The sequence below is a fragment of the Eurypyga helias genome, unplaced genomic scaffold, assembly GCF_000690775.1.
Source record: "Eurypyga helias isolate BGI_N326 unplaced genomic scaffold, ASM69077v1 scaffold18900, whole genome shotgun sequence".
Lineage (NCBI taxonomy): Eukaryota > Metazoa > Chordata > Aves > Eurypygiformes > Eurypygidae > Eurypyga > Eurypyga helias.
This window is the reverse complement of record NW_010226478.1, coordinates 2,919-23,647: the sequence shown is the minus strand read 5'-3', so window position 1 is coordinate 23,647 and position 20,729 is coordinate 2,919. Positions and strand designations below refer to the sequence as shown.

Genomic DNA, 20,729 nt, shown 5'->3' with positions numbered 1-20,729 from the left:
CCCGGGGAGAGGGAGGCGCTCACCCCGCCGCTTACCGGAGAGAAGGTTCTCTGCCCGCCGATCCCGAGGGCAGCCAACACCCAGGGCACGGTGAGGGAGCGCCGTGCACAAAATACACGGCTGTCTTACATCCACTTCGCAGTTTTTATTCTATTTCTCGCATGGTCTTCAAATACAGTTTTACAGGTCTTTTTTTTTTTTTTGCTACAGATACTGTTGATCTAAAAACAGATTAATGAAAGTGGCATTCCAACCTTAATGAAAATTCATAACCATGAAAGATATGTCAACGTATCACTTTACAATCCTAGAACGATGGTATTGGCCTGACATTCCATAGGCTTATACAATTAACTCCTATAATAACAACAAAGTCATAGGAAGAAAAAAAAAAAATGTGGCAACTCCTTAAAAGCCAAGAAATAAGGCCACAAGCATCCTATGCTGCAGTGTTACGCATCCAGATAAAATAAGCTGACTGGTAACCATGAAGAAACAACACTCTCCCACCTGATAAACCAAGGTATCGGCTACTCAACATGCACTCAAAGCTGCGTAAAACTAGTGGCGTTCAGCTCTGACTTACATGAAATCCCATAGCACAACCCCGTACCTCTCTCCAAAACTGAAATGAACTTGTTTCAACTTAAATACTTTGCTACCGCATTAAAAAAAACTGTTCACATTCTGCAAAGGAAAAACAAAAACAAAAGAACCACCCACCCCTCGTTCCCACACGTGACCACAGCGAAGGACAAACACGGCACCTCCCTGGCAGGTCGCAGACGTTCCTGCGCTGTTCGTTACGGGTCGCCCAACCGGGGTGGAGCTGGAGGCTCGTGAAAGGAACGGAACTGCCTTGGCGCACCAAGAAAACACCCCAGGAAAACGAAGGAATTAAAAAGCGGATGGCAGCAGGTGAAAGCAGCAAGGTCCTGGAAGGTGTATATACCGTTGGCCAACTACAGATCTGGGGCACCGGGACTTGCGTGAAATACCAATTTCGGAAATGGTGCGACTGCCTCGCTACCGGCTCCCATACCACAGCCAAATGTCAGACCTGGGTAAAAACACAAACCTTCTGGAACATCTAAAAGTAGGTAACCATTTAAATAATGTGTAAAAATGTGCTTATTGTGGCATCTCTTATAGAAAAGTTATTTGATACAAATGTGCAGGACTCAAAGACCCTGATTTCATCAAACTGGTACGAACAGGCTTTGAAACACGGCGACCGTTCCAGGGACAAACCCCAGCTGTGGGCCAGCTCTCAGCGTCTTCCATCCACAGCCCCGTGCGAACGCTACCGAAATGGAGGGGTTCGGCAGGCCAACCCCGCGCATCGCTGTTTCGGTCCCAGAAGGACGATAACCCCAAGCAGCGACCGAGTGTCGCCCGAGGGAAGGCTCGTTTGGGACGGGCACCCCTCACCCAAGATGGTCAGCTTCTAGCCCTGGCTATGAGGCACAATAAGGAAGGTCAGTGCTGAGGACAGATTCGTTCTCCATCGTGGTTTTAGGTTAGTCGAAAGTGCCATCTTGGACCTAGACCACTTCGCTTTTCGAAAGAAAGAGAGTTACAAAAACGGGTAAACAAGGAGTCAGAGTAAGGGGTAAGTTTATATACACCGAAATGTACACGCTTGTCGTTCGGTGACTCACACCACCGCACACTCGTCCCTACCGAAGCACAAAGCTTGAACCAATGGTCGTTAGAAGTGACAACGGGTCACTGCTTTCTCAACAAGCATAAAGATAGTCAAAAATAGAACTGTGGCTACTTATCTTTAAATTTGCTGATTGACACAAGCAATCCCTCCCAATTCTGCGACTCGCAGCTGCGCATCCTGCTCTCCCTGCCTCTTTACAGACGCTTCCGACAGAGACCGCTTCTCTCCGGACACCCGAGTGCAGAGAGCCGCCGTCAACCGCAGCACCGATTGAGAGGGATTCCTCCGGGAAGCTAGAGCCCATGCATGAATCCTTGGCACTTCACACAGGACCAGGAGAGGACAAGATTTCTCTTACAAACAGTGTTTTCAGCAGCATTATCCTCTTCCAAGAAATGACAGTCTGGATGTGTGATGGGTGATTTTCGCATAGCCCCTTCTACCAAGCTGGCTTGTTGCTGGCTTTGTGCAGCTAGACCATATGAAGATCCCCACCACTACCTGCCCGGCTGTTAAGGGACTACAGTACTGGAACAGGTCACTGTCAAGCACTTCACAGGCTTCTTCCAAGGATAACAACATCCTTTGGAAATCCTTCCATTTTAGCAATTTCAAAACAACCCAGCTTGCTGTAAAATTCCAGGATTCTTTTATCATCTGGTCTCACTTCACAAAAAGCCCCACGTGAGCCTGAGGAAGGAAACGAGGAACAAAACAGCATAGGAGAAGCGTTATTGTGAAGAGCACAGACATCAGATACTACTAGAGTTCCCACCTATTTGAACATTTAAAGCCAGTGAAACCACCGATCCAATCCCATACGGAGCGTAGTGCCCAAAAGAGAGCAGATTTATAGCAACATAGCTGACCATCCCCCTAAAGGGGCTGCACGTTGCGGACGTCCCGTCAGCCTGAACAAACCACCGCCCCTCCGCACACCTTTTATTTCACGTAAAAGCATCCCGAAACTCTCCTGTTGGCTCAGAAAACGGCCCTAGAAGCGGGCACCAAATGGCACAAAGGAACGGCGAAGCTCAGGCGTGCAGTAAGGCGGGCAGCCAAGTACTTGCCCGTATCGAAGGCTTTGGTAACTACCCACCGGTGCACGCTGCCACGTGTAAGGAAAAGCATCGTGACCAACGCCAGCAGGGGAAACAGAAACACTTGTGCGTTGTTCGAGATGTAAAAGCGTGTGCTTTCCTTGCCAAACTGCTCCCTCGGTTCTTCCTATTTTCTCGTTTGCAGGGTAATGGCTCAAGCAAACAGCAACCTTTTCCTGACATCCAGCAGAAGTTAGCTGTCCAAAAGCTTTTAGAATCATTTACCTAAACCTAGGGTGCCAGCTACGGCAGGAGTCGAGTATCTCGGGCTGACACGCAAACACGGGAACGATAATAGAAGCACCCCAAGTTTGCCTTGCATCTTAGAACCAACACATGATCAGGAACAAGGAATTCCGAGCGCAAGCAGCTCACCATTAGCCTTTAGAGAAGAAAGCAGGCAGGCCATCATACTTTTGGCCACGCTTGGGTCTGTCACTTTTTTGTGAATATCAATCTTTATCAACGATGGGAAGTTGGCAAGAAACGATTCTGGCAACACTTCTTGCTCTTCATGGAAGCTCAGCATGATTTTCTGGAAAGAATAGGGGAAGCAGACATTTAATGGCTATCCAGCTGTTCGTTCTTGTTCACATTTATTAAGGGAGGCTGCCTTGCTCACCGGGCATACCTCCAACCAGCATCCCCCCCTCTGATGACACCACCTTACCTGCTGAATTGCTCTCTGTACTCCAGATTAAAGGGCACACTACAGCAGCATCCCGCGACAGCCAAGGAGGAACACAAGACTCCTTGCGTGGCTCCTCAGCCATCCTCACTGAGAGAAACCATAAGCCAACCCATAACTAACTGTTTGCGTCTGGACGCTCCTTTTCTTTGCGTTTTATGCAGGCAGTTTTAGCTCCGCGTGTCCTAACCTCCCACGTGTAGTCTCTGGAGCAGCTGGCAAACAGCTCTCGTGCCCAGGCAATTATCTCAGACTCCCTGTCCCAGCAAAGGCAGATTTGTCTCTGGCTTGTGTCGTGGTTTAACTCCGGCTAGCAAAATACCACAAAGCCGCTCTCACAAATCCCCCTCCCCTCCTCCAGTGGAGGGGATGAATTGGAGGAAAAAGAAATAAATAAGCTCGTAAAATTGAGATAAGAACTATTTACTAATTAAATCTAAATGAATATATACAAGTGCTACTAATAATAAGTAATTAATAGGAAATTAAACATATGATACAATATGATACAATTCCTCACCACCCACTGACCAGTGCACAACACGTGCTGAGTAGTAGGAGTCCGACCCAGAGAGCCTGAGAGCGATCGCAGCCTGAGAGCAGCCACAACAGATTCCGAGCGAACCCTCTCAGCGAGAGCATGACCGGGAAAACTAAACAAACCCACCAACTCCCTCAGGAATGAGCCAGCACAGGAGTTAGCGAAGCTGCTAATGCAGGAGTCAGGGAGACTGTCAGCAAGTGTATGGGAGTAAACGAGGGAGAATAAGGGAGATAGTAATGGCTCCTGGACCCCCTCCTCGCCTCTGCCCCCAGCATGATGTACTATGGAGTGAAATACTCCCTTGGTCAGTTGGGGTCAGGTGCCTGAACTGTGTGTCCCAGCACTGCCTGTAGCCAGACAGCGAGAGCTGGGAACGCAGCTGCAGGGTCAGAAGCAGAGAAAGACCTTGAATTCAGAGCAGGCATTGCCCAGCGCCAGCTGAGAACTTATCAGTGCTGCTGTCTGTATCCAGGAACAGCTTCCTAGCAGCCAGGGCAAAGAGAGTTAACTCTTTCCTGGCTGAACCCAGCACAGCTTGACATAACCCTTCCGGTGACTACGGGATGTTGCTGAGCACTGAAGACTACTGCAGCCCCCGTGAAAGGTCCCTGGGAATGCAACATCAGAGGTTAACTTCACGCAGCTCACAGGAATGGAACGATCAAGCAAGGTAAGGCAGAGGTCAACACAGTCAAACCTGAAACACACTCAAGTCATTCCCCCTGAATTTCACAACCTTGAGGGTGCACTGGCTCAAGTAAACGAGCCACCCAGCTTCACTTCTTGTGTAACTGAGAGCCATGGTCATAACAGCCCAAACTAGGCCTTCACTGCACAAGGAACCATAACCTTAGCAACCCCGTTTTTTTCAGGTGAGATTTAAATGCAAACCCCTCAAATCTACAAACTGCCATCTCCCAAACTCTTGCCAGAGTTACTACTTCAAACTTGTTGAGGTACTGCAGGTTCAGAACCACGCCTGCTCCTCTGGGCTCTGCTCTCCCACAGCTGCGACAGGCACAATCCCACAGAAAGTGTCCAAAGCTAGCCGGGCTGGCTTCCAGCTCCAGAGCAAAGGGGATACCTGTTTCTCCAACCACGGAAGTGCTACAAGAGGTAAAACAGGTTATCAATGAGTAGGGTACAGGTGGGGCCAAGAAGCAGGTACAGAGATGACACATCCATCTCTTGTGATTAATAATAGCCAGCCTCAGGAAAAGCAGGTACCAGACACACTTCCCTGACAGGAACCTAGACACAGCTGCAAGACCAGCTCACAGCAGTATTGCACGAGCCAGAGGACTTCTGGGCTTGCCTCTACTACAGTTCTGTCCACCCCTCCTTCCACTTGTAGGTGGGGATCAGCACCTTTCAGTATTAAACACTTTTCTTGCCCTGACAAGAATCTATCAGCTAGAACTTTGCCCTATTTCTGACAGTTCAGTGACATTGTTTTCCTTATTTCTTCCAAAAATGAATTTGAGATACAGATGTTCTATTTTGCACCACTTAGAACTGTCACCCTCCACAAACAGCTCAGATTTTAACATCGAAACCAAGTGCTCTTTAACTTGTTTTCCATACTTAAACCGATACTGCCTTACCTGCAGCGCAGGGAAGCCAATATCTCATTTTGCACGAGAACAGAGCAAATTTTCCAAATGTCATTTTCTTCAAATGAACGTGGCTTACGTTTATTGCCCTGCTTACTACTAAAGGCCACCTCGTGGTGTATTACGCCACACAGCTGCATCTGACTGGCAGCCAGTGATTTTACTGTCACCTTCAAAGGTGTCAGATACCATGGTTCAAATACATCACAAAGGTATGAAAACTGAATTGGAAGCTCAAAACGCAAAAGACAAACAAAGACCTGCTTTGGAAAGAAAGAGTTCAGCGTGCAGTTCCAATCTCGTGGGTTATACCAACCTCTGCCTCAGACAGCTCCTTGTCACTATTTGGTTTAGTGTATTTTTCCTGCATGAAAGGGATCCAAGACATCTTGCATTTTTTGATGAAAGGGGTCACATCAACCGTTCCCAAAGCATAGCCACATATGCCATCTTCATCTTCTAAGACGAAGCAGTAATCCAGGCTGAGGGTAAGCAGACCTCCTACTAACCTGCAGAAAGAAGCATCCAAATTCAGTCAAAAACAGGTCACTTGGAAGAAGTATGCCCCTTCAGGTATCCCGGAGGAGACTCTAGGGTCATCCAAAGAAGCGACAGAGCCCTCCAGGAACGGAATTAGTTCCTACAAAGCATTAACAGACTGATCAGCTGTCAAAACTCAGCTTTGAGCAATATCTGCACTCCCACCATGTAATTCTATATACACTGTTCTTCTGACTCAATAGAGACACAAACTTCCTTCATCTGCTGCCACACTCTCCTTGTTCTTCCATCTTCTCTTGGCTGTTTTTTGATACTAGGCACACATCCTTTCCTAACTACCTGTCACTCAGAGCAGCCTCTTTATAAAGTTCTTTCTAAATCAAACACTTGAGACAAAAAACCCATGCTCAACATAGCTCATTTCACAGCTCAGATTTAATGCCTTTTTTTTAACCTCATCTCACTTATCATTGCTTATTCTTTTTAAAAATTGGTAATCTAACACATGTATTTCAGAAAAAACTCAAAGCAGTCAGCTGGGAGGTCGGTCCTCAAATAAATTTCAATTATTTGAAGAACTACACCAAGTTGGAAAAAAATACCCGAGGGTAGCTACAGACTATGAACAGCCTCATGCTGCATTTTCACAAAACCCAAAATAATAGGTACTATGACACACAGGTTTCATAACACAGAGATTTCAGCTAAGTTTTTTTTTCTAACACCTCACAACAGGTGACCAGAGCATACACTGAGACGTAACTCTTAACGGTGTCTTTAAGAAACCAAAATCCCCACTTCCTGAGGCCTGCAGAGGGTAAATACCTATTTTTTGTTTTTAAATCAAATGCTCTTTGCATTCTTCCCCCACACACACTTGTAATATGCAAATGAAATGCAGTGCCAGGACTCCGTCCTTCAGAATCACCTCTGTAGGTCAGTCATTCCTAATACATACTTGTCTCCAATTAGATCTGGTAAGCTATGGAAGGGTTGATCGGCTCCATCAGCATACATTTCTCTGCAGATCTTATAGACAGATGCCTAAGAGGAGAGAAGAGATGATTTCAAGTCATCCGTCACACTGAAACGCTAGCAGCTTTGTTTTAGAGCACGCTACTCATTAACAGCAGCGTTGCAAACTAGTACTGAAGTTACACAGAACAGGAGCACCCATCTAGGAGAAAGGATCTGCAACCCTCCCTGCCCAACAGCCGGGAAGGAAATGCCAGAGTGTCAACTCTCAAATGTTTTAAGGGCACAAGATTAATCCTAGGGACTAGTTACTGAACTCTCCCTGCTGATCAATACCCTTGGTACACAGTCCCTTTTCAAAACCTCCAACATCCAAGTACAATTCAAACCTGTGCAGGACATTCCACATGTTGTAAGATTCCACCTGAATCTCTTCAAAGAGTTAACTTGTATCAGGCACACTTTAAATAAGAAACTTTACACTTTTCAACACGAAGGCTTTGCATTTGCCCCGTCTCTGGCCTTCTTTCATAAAAAGGGAACAACTCCTCAGAAGAAATGCTCTTTGTGACTGCATGTTCAGCTGCATCACCAATTGTTCAGGTGGCTTAGAAATATCAATTCCATTGCCTACGAAGGAACAAACCAGCTCAGGTACAGTCCTGCACTAAGGTATGGAAAAGGCCGCTTTAATGCCCATGAGAACAGCACAGGACAGCACCTAAAACTCGCAGGTAAAGGTCGTGCCCTGTCTCACTGACTGGCCTCAAAGTCAGGATCCACTGATCCACTGCTGCAAAATTAACCTAAATACTGATGTTTCAAAGGAAACGTGTCTCATCTCAAGGTGGCTACAGATGCAGAGTTCAAGCTGCATTAATCCTGGCATCGTTTAAGCTGCATCCATAGATTGTTAACTGTTGGTTGATACATAGCTTTAAGTATTATTCCTGTTAGCTTGGCGAGAGTTACACTAAAAATCTGTTCCACAAAAATAAAAAAAAGCAGAGGATAATCAAAAAGGTAATCTTGATTATCTCTAATCAATAAAGATTACTACAAAATCCTTAGTTTCAAAGTATCAAACACTCCAAAGCAGATTTGACAACAATCCTTTCGAAACCAGACCAAAAAGTTTACAACTGTAATTAAACCAGTAAGAGTAGCTGAAATAACATAATTTACAACTATACTTTGAGAGACACTATCTCCGAGTCCTCTGCCCATACAGCCCTGAGAATACCAGCAGTTACCCCAATAATTACTGAGTGAACAGGCATCCACACCCCCCCTAAGGTTAAGCCACTGCACATGTTCCCAATGCAAAAATTCCTCTTCCAGCAGCGAACAATTTTAACTTGCCTTTCAGAAACAGGAAAGGCACTCACGGATTTCAAAAGGTGGTGGGAGCAGGAGACTGGGAACCAAGGTGTGGGTGTACCTGTCCTGCTGCACAGCACGTTGCTGAACCACAGGCAAGTCACTGAACCGCGGTTTTCCTGTGAGACTGCCTCTGTGCCTTGTGCAAGACACAGGGACATCCAATCCGTCTGGGGACGAAGGCAGTCGGCAGCAATCCGCTGCCACAAAAGGCAACACCCCGCTAATGAGAGTGACAAGCGTCAGAGCAGTTACCTCATCTTTAGGGAAGTAGGGTCGTATGGTGTACACTTTGGAAGTGGGCGTTAACGGAGGCGGTTGAAAAAAGAGGTCATTTGCCCCATCGATAGGCAGCAAACGCTGTGAAAACAAAATATTTAATATGACTGCATGATCGAGGAAAGCCATCACTGTTGGGTGTGCACTGCAGACTCCCAAATTAACATTTGCTACTTGCAGGCACCCCAGGTGAAGGTGGGGTTGGTATGCTTTACAAATGCAAAGACCTTATTTGAATAGAAAATATCCAATTGGTGTTTTAAAATATGCAATTGAAACAGCACACTATGAGTCTGTTAATCTTATCTGCTTTAAAATACTTTTTACCAATCATATCTACACTGTCTCTGCATAAGAACATAGAATGTCAGGAGGAAAGGTTTGGTCTGAAGAGGGTTAACTGGCCAGAGGAGACGCTTTATCCCAAAAGCAATGCGCTGATTCAATTTGCTGCGCGCAGAGCACCTGTGAGGGGGGAAAAGTACAGCGCCTGAAAAATCCATGAACAAATCCGACCACGGTATCAACAGCCACTCAAGAGTATTCGCCAATTGAAGCCTTTGCAACAAAGCACATTACAGCTTCATTGAGAGAGGAACCAGAATTTGGAGGAGTATCCCTTTTGCTCATGGAATTCCCATCGGCAGACGAGCATGCGCGCATTGTGCAATTGCGGGCGCAGGTAAAAATGCTGTGCGACCTGCAAAGAAACAATGTGAAATGTACCACTAAAGCCGCTGCGCTTCGCATGCGCGTGGGACAGGCAGCATCTCCTTGGGAAATTACTGTAGAAAGGGGAGGAAAATTATTTTAAACCAAGCTGTAAGGCTAATGGGCTTTGGACCAGAAAGCCTTCGGCAGACCAATCCTTCCAGACCTCCGATGTGCAACAAAAGGTTTCTCATAAAACAAAGAAAATGTCATTCAGTTGTGAAGTCATATTGATACCTGGAACTCTCCTGCTAGACCACCTCTAAAGGCCCAGGGTTCTTGGTCTCCACTTAAGAACTGTGCTGAAGATTGACTACGACACCCTGTTGAGATCAGATCCAAGCGGAGAACGTTACGAGAAGGGGGATTTCCTGGGTGTCTAACATGTCCAAAAAGCTAACACACACTTGTGGAAAAAGCTCTCTAACTGAGCTAGAATCCAGGGCTTGGGGGGAGCGGGGGCTGTAATAACGTACGATTTATAAAGATTTTGTGCTTGCGCGCTAACTGCGGTATTCCAAACCTTTGATTACCTGGAACAGACTAGTCTAAGACCAGGCGAGGTGATTCAGCGAACACACCAGACCAGAGGGCATGAGAATGGTGCCTTGCACAATTCTGTAAGCTCCCCAGACATTTCGTATTTTTATTTTTTTGTATATTTGTGGCAGAAACATCCATTTCATCCATGAAAAGATGACATCTTGGAAGCTTCATGGCTCAATAGCTACTATCATTAAGTTTTAGATCATGCAAATGCCATTATCACAGCCCCTTAAAAAAAAAAATGGACCTTTCTGAAGTCACATTTTAGTAATGATTGTTTCTAATCTTGTCAGAAAACTAGGACTGGCAACATATGCAAACAGTCTGCAACAAGTCAGGCAGCCAGGACAGTCGTACGAACTAATATTCTTGCAGATTGACATAATCCAGGCCATACCTTCACAACGCTGCTGGCACGTTAAAAAGCTAAGCAGTGTTAAGTTGTGAGTTAATTCCGGTTAACTAGTACCCCACATCAGCCACAGATAACACCAGCGTTGCCTCTCAGCGCCTTGATTTTCTTCCTCCTCAGGCGCATCATGTGTGCTGGGGTCCCTGCTGCTCAGCCAGCCACAGCAGGCCCACCGAAGCGCTCAGCTCCAGTTCACGCTTGCTTTACACAAGAAACTTCCATTAGCTGTTTGACTTCTACTACTGTTCTGCCAGCACGGCACCAGAGCCTGCGACAGCTAATGTGAACGGCAACGCCGGAAAAGAAAACAAACCAAAAGCATGGTATCTGGGGATTTCCATTACCTGCCTAGTTTTCTGACAAGATGAGCAGCGCAAATACTCTTTTCCTTTTGTGGACAGCAATCTACCTCCTGTTCCAAGTAACAGCCTCAGATCAGTACAGACAAGTATGTTGTGCTAGTCAGAGAGTCCCAAAGTGTGCCAAGTTTGACATTTATGAGACTTTAGGAATAGAGGTTGAATACAAACTAGCCTAAGCATGGTAAATTTCAGTAATAATCCAAGCATCAGAATTTGAATGCTTTGCGACCACGTTTTGGAATTCTCACATAAAAAGACATCCTTCACAAGGAGGTTTAGTCAATAACTTGGAAGACAGGATCTGTCTGTCCTTTGAGACTACAACTTAACTAGCACTTCCAATTATTACAGTAAAGAGCTGTGTGAATGAAGAGCTGTATAAATGAAAAACATAGTTAATGCCTTAGTCGCTGCGCAAATGTGACTTCAGTTCATGCCTACTGCACGGCTAATCTATCTGAGCTGCCTCACAGACAAAACCTTTCCATTTTAATTAATTAATGACGACGCGCTGTGTACATCTTGCGCTGTCCATCCAATAGCAGTAGAAACTTGTGCTGAGGATTCTCCCATCTGTACACAACGGGGAAGAAGACAATAGAAGTCATTAGTAATCCATAGTACTGTACAGCCACACTAATTTAAGGGACTGAATGCTAGCTGGACTCGGGAGGAGAGGTGAAGAAAGCGAACATTCAGTGGACCATTGAGCACACCATTGTGAAAACTGATTTGTTTGGATTTGTAAAGTACTTCCCTTTATATAACGACGTATTTTATCAAAGACCTTTGCACTACATGAATTTACACTAGTGATAAAATGCAAGCTGAAGACAAAAGCATCCCCTCTCACAGAAGCACTGTCAGCATAAGAGTATTAAACTGTTAACAACTCTGAAAATTAATTTTTCAACTATCTAACACCAGTTTGAGTAGTGGAACAGAACAGTGCCAAAGTTAACAGAGCTGGTATGTACAGAGTTGGCTTCCAACGTGAACCACTCCACATATTCGATGCATTTAAATGACCTGAACCCAACTTTAGAGGGATGTTGACAACTGAAGACAATTTCAGCTGAAATCAGTAAGTAGGCTGATAATTCTGAAATGCAGTCTTAAGTTGGGCCCTCACTCATTACAGATTACAAGAATAACTGTTCTCTTTGTAGACCTTTGGCCTGGAGTTTTAAACAGGTTTAAGTTATCAACAAGAGAGCGTTCTTTCTAGCTGAAGTTCAACATACAGCAAGAATAGTAAAGCTGGGGGAGATGTGTCACACTGGTCTTAAAAATGCAGAGCCTAAAGCTCTTAAACAGCATTAGGCAGAGATGTTAATATACTACAGTGCTGCCAAGTTTTCCTCCCAAGCTAGTTTCCTCCTCTGTACTTTGCAGAAGGGAGTCTTAGAAGTTGTTCTTCACCAAAACCATACATACAGGGATCATATATTTAATAAGCACAAAGCACAGGAAGTCGTCAAGCACGGACTGACTTGATGATTTAATGTATTTTCTCTGTCCCTGCTTAAGCCTGCCAGTGTTGAAGAGTATCGTTTAAAGACAATCCAAACACGAGGACTAGGACCAAGGTTGTGTAATGGTTAACCACTGCGAGGTTTGTGACAGCTACAAAAGTGTGACGTGATACCATCAGCTTTGCTGCCTGCTGTGTATGTCAAGCAACTCCACAGCATATTCCTTACAGCTGACTGAAACCTGAAAGTGAAATGAGGTCACTAGAATTACCCAGGCCATGCTGGTGCTATCTGCCAACTGAGGATGCCCCAAAAATCTTTCGGGGGGGGGAAAAAAAAATAAAACAAACCACCAAAACAAACAAAAAGGCCACACATTAAAAAAAAAAAGGAAAAAAACCTGCTTCAAGGCGAGTTACGTGTCAGACTAAATCTGTCTAGACAGCTCCACAATTTCCACCCATTACCCAAAAATAAAGTTTAAAAAAAAAAGCGCAACAATTTGGAAAGTGTTGAAAGGAAGTTATTTTGCACCAGAATAGCCTTGCGCTAAAGCTCGCATGCGCACAGGGCTGGGAGGATCGGCTTCCTCTTGGCCCGGCCCACTGAAAGGTCGCTTCTGCAACTGTTCTGTTGAAGACAGCAACAACATTATCACGACAGAGCAAGCAGCAGATGGCTGAGGAGGTCACATTTCGTAGTGCCGTTTCCAATCAATCGTACCCCAGAGTATCCAAGGAGTTATGGCATAGTCCAGTGTGCATTCAGTCAAGAGTAAGTTAAAGTCAACACTTACGTGTCAGCTGAGATTCAAGTTTCATTAGCCCAAGAAGAAAATCAAGGTCTCCAATCTTAAGCATCCAGCAGACTTTGCTTACAATACCAAAGCAAATTCACAGCAAGCATTGCTTCAAGGTGTGAGACAAGAAAACCTTTAAAACGGGATCAAACAGGACCCCGTGTCCAAGAAAACACATTTGCCTAATGCTTTGTTTTCCTCGTGGGCTAATTAAAAACAAAATAAAATGCACTAACTGGGATTATAATGGCTCCCAATGCACCTACCTAACCACTGCACAAAAGATTTCACCATTGACATAATACTCTTGATATCCCAGACGTAGGAGTACATGTCATAAAGGATTGTCCTGTTGGCGCAATTGGAGAGGCGGGTGAACATCCCCATCACCAAACTGCACATCTCTTCAAACTTGGCTGCTCGGTTACGCCATTCTTCTATCTATGAAGAGAGGAAAAAAGATCCACAAGATCAAACGCAGCCTTCGTTTTACCAGCACGGACTACCATGCTACATGACTCAGGTATTCTCTACAGCTGTTAGAAGCAAGGCCAGGACAGGACCACTGGTCAAATGCAGACACCAGGCAGCCTTCACAGCTAGGCAGCACTGCAAGGCTTTAACCAGTAGATTCCACTGGAGAAATGAAAGTTATGCTGTGACCTGCGGTCGGTTATACACTACCCTTCAGCTTTTAGGAAACGGAACACCACTCTATTACAGACAACACTGCTCAGGACTTGGATTTTAAAAAGAGAGAAACAAGATTCACACTCACTTTTTCAGCATCCTTTCCTTTGCAATTAACACTGACAACACTGCTATTTGCTCTGAGCCACTGGAATTCCCTCAGCATCTGTGCACCTTTGGGCCCATGTTCATAAGGAAGGTAAAACAAGTCAGCAAGAAGCTGCAAGTCCTCTAAAGTCACTGGTTCTACTGTGTAGAGAGGCTTTTCATTTGGCCCAGGCACAAACTGTTCTTTGTTAACCTGCTCGTCAGTCTGCATAGGGGCAATGTCACTACCACAGTCTTCCTGCATAGACATCTCAGGGGACTTTGATTCAGCGATGCTCTCCTTATCGGTATCCATCGGCTTCAACTCCTCTGCCATCTTGGCTTCAGCAATGTCTGTCAGTATCTGGTTAGCATTCTTGTCTGCGTCGTCTTGCTTTTCCACCACCATGTCCATTGGTTCCTCATCAGACTGCTTCTTCTCCTCCTCCTTTACCAAGACTGGTGCCTCGCTGCTCAGCGCCGCACCCTGACTCATGATGGGTTCTTGGTAAACTGTGGTAACCACGGTCGCTGCGTTCAAAGAGGATGGTGCCACCAGAGGCCCTACATCCCCTACTGTGGTTTTAGCACCACTGTGGGCCACTTGCCTACCTGAGAATAAAAAGAAACAAGTTTAGAGTTTTCAGTATCTGCCAACTAAACATTCAAATCTGCGACTTCAGCACATCATGGATGATCCTGTTGCCATGGCATCTGATCAGAGCCGCTTCCTTCTGGTACTCTGTTCACTTTTGTCATTGTAATTATAGTTACAGACTTTGTCTTTTGACATGTTTACCCCCCACATAACTGAGAAGCAAAGATAGGACTGGGAAAAGTTATGAAAATGAGTTAATATTTATGTGCTGCAAGCAGCCTTTCTCACTACGCCATCAGAATACAAAGCTCTCAAAGTTAACTTTTTTTCCCTTCTGCATCAACTGACTTGCTGAAGTTTTACTTGAATATAGAGCACGCTTCAAAACAAAAAGACTGATGATTAAATATTTCAATTGCAAAAATGCCTTTAACCTAGGGAAAACTGAGATATTCAACACCGGACTGGACGTGGTCTTGGGCAACCTGCTCTACACTCAACCCTGCTTGAGCAAGGCTGATGGACTAGGAGATCTCAAGAGGTCCCTTCCAACCTAAACTACTCTGTGAAAACAGAGGAAGATGACAACTCAATTGCTACTCCTCAACCAATGTTTTTGCTGCAGCTGAGTTTTACAAAGATCCGAAACCCTACAGCAATCCAAAGGGACTACCACACCAGAATGGAGTTGGGATGAGGAGAGGTTCTTCCATTCCACCACCAGTTATCAGAGCGGGTCACGCCAACAACCTCAAACCCACACTTGAGAAAAACAGATTTTACCTCTAATCCCAAGCTCCTACTGCTACAAGGAAGGTGTACAGTGCTGGAAGGAACCCAGCTGGTTTCTGTAGGCAGAAACTCAGAAAACTAAAGCTATCTTAAACCAATCGGAAGAACATGGACTCTTCTGGGGCAGAAGTAATGTTTGCAATAATCTAACACCCATTAGACTACCCCTACTATTCTCTCGGGTCCCATGGAAGCCTAGTAACACCTGGGACTAGCAAGATTCCCTCTTTCCTGTCTTGTATCATAAGTGCCAAAGGATTATACGTCAAGGTTGCTTCTGCTGATCAGTCAGGGGAATACAGGCACGCTACAGAATGCCAAGCATTCTTCCTTTATTAATTCTTCCTCAATTAAGTAAGGCAGAAAATATTTCCAACAGAAAAGTATACAAATTGCCAGGACCTGTAAAATAGTTTTACTCTAAATGCAAGTACCGAACATCTAACCGCATTTTTCTACCAAGCCGAGAATAATAGCAAATCAAACTCACTGCTGTATTGCTGAGGTACCCCAAACTCCTGCAACCATTCCGTTAAGGCCAGCTTCAGGGCCATTTGAGGGCTGTAGAGAACATCTGTTTCAATATCTTCATCGCTCCCCTCATTTTCCAATTTAATCTGGATAGAAACTGTACTGTCTTCAGTATCAGCTACAGAGACAAGTTTAAAAGTTATCATGCAAGTTTCATTTTAAAAAAACAACCACATTAGGCAAGGCACTCAGCTGCTGTACTTCACAAAGAAGGACAAAGCGTGACATCCTAATTAGATGGAACGGAAAACCACGGTCACAATCCATGTCAACGCACACAGTATGCAGATACTAGACATTCTGGCAGAGTTTCTCTTTTGATCTGAACTGTGAATGCAATTTTCAGTTGATTTTGTTTTTCCAATGAAATCAAATCCGTGGACACTTATGTCAAACTTGGGCATGAAAATTGCTTGCTGAGAGTGCTTTTTATGCAACCACAGGTAACCCTCAAGACTTAAATTCTCTGATAGCATGTACCACAGATACTTCTCAGGAAGTCAGTAAAACCATCTAGATGCTCATTACCTTCCAGACAACTGCCATTTACTTATAGGATAGAAAATGCCAGGTGATCTTAGAAAGACAAAGGTGGTATGGAAAGGCTAGAATCATTACAAAAATAAAAAAAATCAGTATGACTTATATGGTTAAGGATAGATCCCAGCAAAGAGTTACACATACTTACTCATCACCACATCTTTTCTCACTCCATTCATGTTAGACTTGTACCAGGTTGCAAGCGTGTGAATAGCAACATAATTGGCTTCAAATTCACAGTTTGGATTGGTCAGAACTCCCTTCAGTCGTGGGATGAGTTCAGTTGACCGACCTTTGTAAGGCCCAAGAAAAAGCCTCTTTTGATCATAATCATTAGCATGAATGTTATCCCAGATAACTGGTGCTCTCCTGATGATCTTAGAAACTTCTTCGATGGATTCTACTGGAATGTCTTTGGATACAACTTTTGGACCTAAGAGGGGGAAAAAGGATAATCAGAGGGCTTTGTATATATTTGAAGATTCACTCCCCAAGTATTTGGACAGTGTGGTTTCTCCTAAGTATTTAGTAAATTATTTTTAACACCAACAGTGAATTAAAAACAAACAAGAAAACCCCCACAGCACCAAAAAAACCAATCCCAAAACAATTTTTACCTGTCCATAACACCTCAATGCCAGGGAGCAGCTTTTCTCCTACAGTCCGTAAATACGGCGACTGGGCAACATTTGGGTAACAGAAAGTTCCACAGTACTCTGCGTGGGAAGAGAGAATGTCACTTAGAAGGAAGCACATGTGACAACACACAACTGTCCCACAAACACACTGAGAATACTACCGTTTGAGAAGAGAAACATATATAAAACTAGTCAAGAAAGGCCCAAAAGTCTAGAGTACAAATAAAAAGGACAGTATGAATGATACTTAAAAGGTCAGAAAGGAAAGGTAGAGAATTTATTTAAAATTGCTCAAATACCAAAATTAGGAAAAAGTCCATAAATAGAAGGGCAGATTACAGCAGACCGTATGCAAGAGAACTAGAAACCCTCAGACAAAGTGCAAATACCTTAAAATATTAACACCAGAACATGTGTCTCTCTAAAATTAAAGAGGAGGTCTGCAACAGAACCAGACCACTGCAGTGTATGAGGATAAACAAATCAACAATGATGGTAACATTGCTACTGAGCTGAATTTTCCTTGCAACAAGCCACACCACTGGACAGCAATTCTCCCTCCCTTACAATATTCTTACAGGTATTAGAGGAAATTTGCAAGTTAATAAAGCAGTGATTGGGCCTGAGTGCAAGTAATCTTGCATAAAGCAACTCAGTGCCTGGTCAGAGTGGGTGACTTTATTACAAACAGTACCAGTGACAGAAGTGAGTACAGACTGTGCTGTCCCTCTGCTTTAAGAAGATTCTAAGAAACTAACAGCCAGACAGATCAAGAAGCAAAAAGATTTTGGTACAAGCCCAGAAAGTCTTCCTTTAACCTCATTTTCGGTTCAAACTTCTTAAACCAGTCTATCAAGCTGTCTTCTCTGCTTGGCATTAAGCCTTTCAGAGATGAGCAGATTTAGCAAAACGCTTACATGTAATAGGTAATTACATATATAACAGAATAGAATTCAGTTACAAGTCACTTTTTTCAACCAATCCCAAAATATTCCTTAAAGCAGAGATTAAATGTTAAGCCAGCTTTTCAATCAGTAAGATAATAGTGCCCCTGCTTTAAGGCAGAATTAAATGATCCCTCTGATTTTACCTGTAGGACAGAAAAGGAATGTGTCTGGTTCTCCTAAATATTGGTAAATTTCATTTGTGATGGAGACTTGAGCATGAGCAAAGGAACTGAAAACTTCTTTGTCTGCTGCACACATGTTGTGATCTATATCATCAAACAGCAGTGCAAAAGATCTGCAGCCGAACTGGGAAACCTAGTACAAGAGACAAGAGCAAAAGGTTTAATTTTTCAAATTATTTTTACTTCTTTTTAAACTCAAACAGTAGAATTTTTAAAAGGAAAAGCTACAGGAAGAGGGAAGAGGAGGTTGGGAAGGCAGGACAGACTTGGTAGTCTGTTCACAACAAATGTCTCTCTCTGACCCACTGCTCTGCTTTTCTCAAAGACCAGATCTCTAAAGACCTGCAATCTGTTCCAGTTTCAACAACCCACAGCTGATGTCACTGGACAGAGCACTGAAAACAGCTAACGCTGCAATAGCTTTTGATGAAAGACAGAATTATGAGAACAAAGATGATGTGCATGTCAGTTCTGCCTCCAAAGGCATTTGCTGTGGATAAGAGTCCTTGCTTTACAAATGCATCTTGGCTTCAAGGCCCTACAATACTCTAAAGACAAGCTCCAAGAACAGCCTTCAGAATCCAATACACAGTGAGACTACTTTTTTAAAATCTAGATGATCACCGTCCAAGTCTGCGATACAACCCGAACACATCGATTGGAACTCTTCAGGGACATCCAAACTAACACCGGTGCTGAGAACATTAAAGCAGCTAGTGAGCAGGGTACTGAGGTTTTCAAATGAAGTAGCACTGCAGCTGTGGTAAGCTCGTGTCGCACTTACCTGGTCCAGCTTGCGTTTCAATGTGGATACCTCTTTAGGGTTGGAGAAAGTGATGTCAAGTCCAGGCGAGATTGCATAGATGAACTCTATTTCATGTTCTCGTGCAGCGGATATGAGAGTCATCAGCTGCTCTGGAAATCAAATTGAAATACTTCAGAGGGATTCCACAATTAAAAAAAATTATTCATCTTAACTCTGAGAGACAGATGCGGATGTAGTCTGTTTTTACAACACGCACACCAGCAGTTCTAGAATTACTACTCACTTTTTCCACTTTTGTCACACATCCCAAGAGACAATTCAGTGTAGTAACATCACCCTAGGTGACACTGATTCAGATACTATTCATATGACTGAAGCTCGGGGCACAAGAAAGAGCTTTTTTTAACATCACTGTGCAGAAGTAGTTGCTTTAAGAAACAAACTTCATCTTCCGTACAATGAATAAAGGGAATCATTTTTAGAATATTTAACAGTCATCGTTGTTACTGGCAATTATCTTGCAGTATTCTTTAGGTTATATTTCTGCAGTGATTCAAAGTGACCTCCAAGAAGGATTATTTCATTTCAAGCGACTATCATTTCTTCCCCTCACCCAGGGAAAATTATAATCCCTATAGAATAATAAAACACAGTATATCCCATAAATGCCTGAGGTGTATAAAAAAGCCTCACACCAGCTTAAACAGGTCTTTTAAGTTCTGACTAAACAGTCAGAAACTGCTTTTCTGACTGGTACTCTTTTCATTGAGAGAAGCACTTAATGAATCACATAAAAGGGCATGCTATTTGCTCATCAGTCTCTTTACTTTTCTGAAGCAAATAATTTCCATTTCAAAATATGGCCCAGATGTTCAAGAGCAGAATAATTCTGAGTAACCTTTTCCTTGGGAAAAAAGTAAATCCCATAAGACAAAGTCTTAAAAGCAGTTTTAGAAATCATCTGTAGAGTTACAGTTAAAAGAAGTTAATCCGTGCTTGTACGAAAGCTCCACTAATACATCTGCAGGGTATTAAGAACAGGTCCCCACTCACCTTTGGAAACGGTTACTGTGATTAAACAGGCACAAGCATATGTAGTAACGACCAATGCATTCAGAAGTCTATTTACAGAAAAAATACAGAGGGGAAATAAAGGCAATTACCTGCTTCCTCCACAGAGTACATTTCTCGCCAGAACATCCTGTGCTTATAGTCATCCTTTGGAGCATACAGGTATGTATTTAGTCCCCACTTCTGAAGTCTATAAACACAGAAGAAAAAGCCTTAATTGGGAGAATAGTCTATGAATTTGGGAATTTTATATTTTACTTGATCTAATTTTATTTTTTCTTCACCGAACATTGCTTTATACTGTTGAGTCACAATAACTTTATGTACAACTGATACTGGACAAATTGGGTTTAGGCAAGATTGAAAGGTGAGCACGAGCCCTCAAGAATATCGATATTAGGCAAAAAGCTGCTCTATGTTAGAACACTAATTCTTTTCAGGCTTAAGTGAAAGATTATGATGATATTGCCATGGAATGTGCTGCAGTAAGAGGAAGCATGACTTGCCTTCTAAAAAGTTCTTTCCTCTGCTCCATAACCCACGGCCTTCCATAAAATCCTACGGGAAACAAGATTAAAATTATCCAGTTAGATTATGCCTGCTCTGTGAAACATTATATTACAACCCACCATGTTCTTCCTCTTCTGCTACATTCATCCAAAAGCTTCCCAAATCGTAAAGGAACAAAAAAAAAAAAATATAGTTAGCATTTAGGAAAGCATAACAACTTGGACTGATCTAAATTTAAAATGCAATTATAACTTATTTGATTTCTTATGAACTAAGGTCTTACCATTCTGGCCACTGAAGCAAGTAATTTGCAGAATCCAAAC

The 20,729-nt window shown here is 43.5% G+C and overlaps 1 protein-coding gene across 1 annotated transcript; it reads right to left on the bottom strand.

The window, feature by feature from the left end:
* Positions 1–1,909: 1,909 nt before the first annotated feature.
* MGEA5 (meningioma expressed antigen 5 (hyaluronidase)) lies at positions 1,910–20,454 on the bottom strand (the record flags this gene model as incomplete). Its single annotated transcript, XM_010153332.1, has 15 exons — positions 1,910–2,359; positions 3,145–3,304; positions 5,931–6,123; positions 7,074–7,159; positions 8,726–8,830; positions 9,698–9,783; positions 13,321–13,495; positions 13,833–14,443; positions 15,712–15,870; positions 16,441–16,725; positions 16,910–17,008; positions 18,021–18,192; positions 18,844–18,974; positions 19,989–20,086; positions 20,403–20,454. Coding segments are annotated over 15 exons (2,549 nt in total), but the record flags the coding sequence as incomplete, so codon positions are not given.
* Positions 20,455–20,729: the final 275 nt, after the last annotated feature.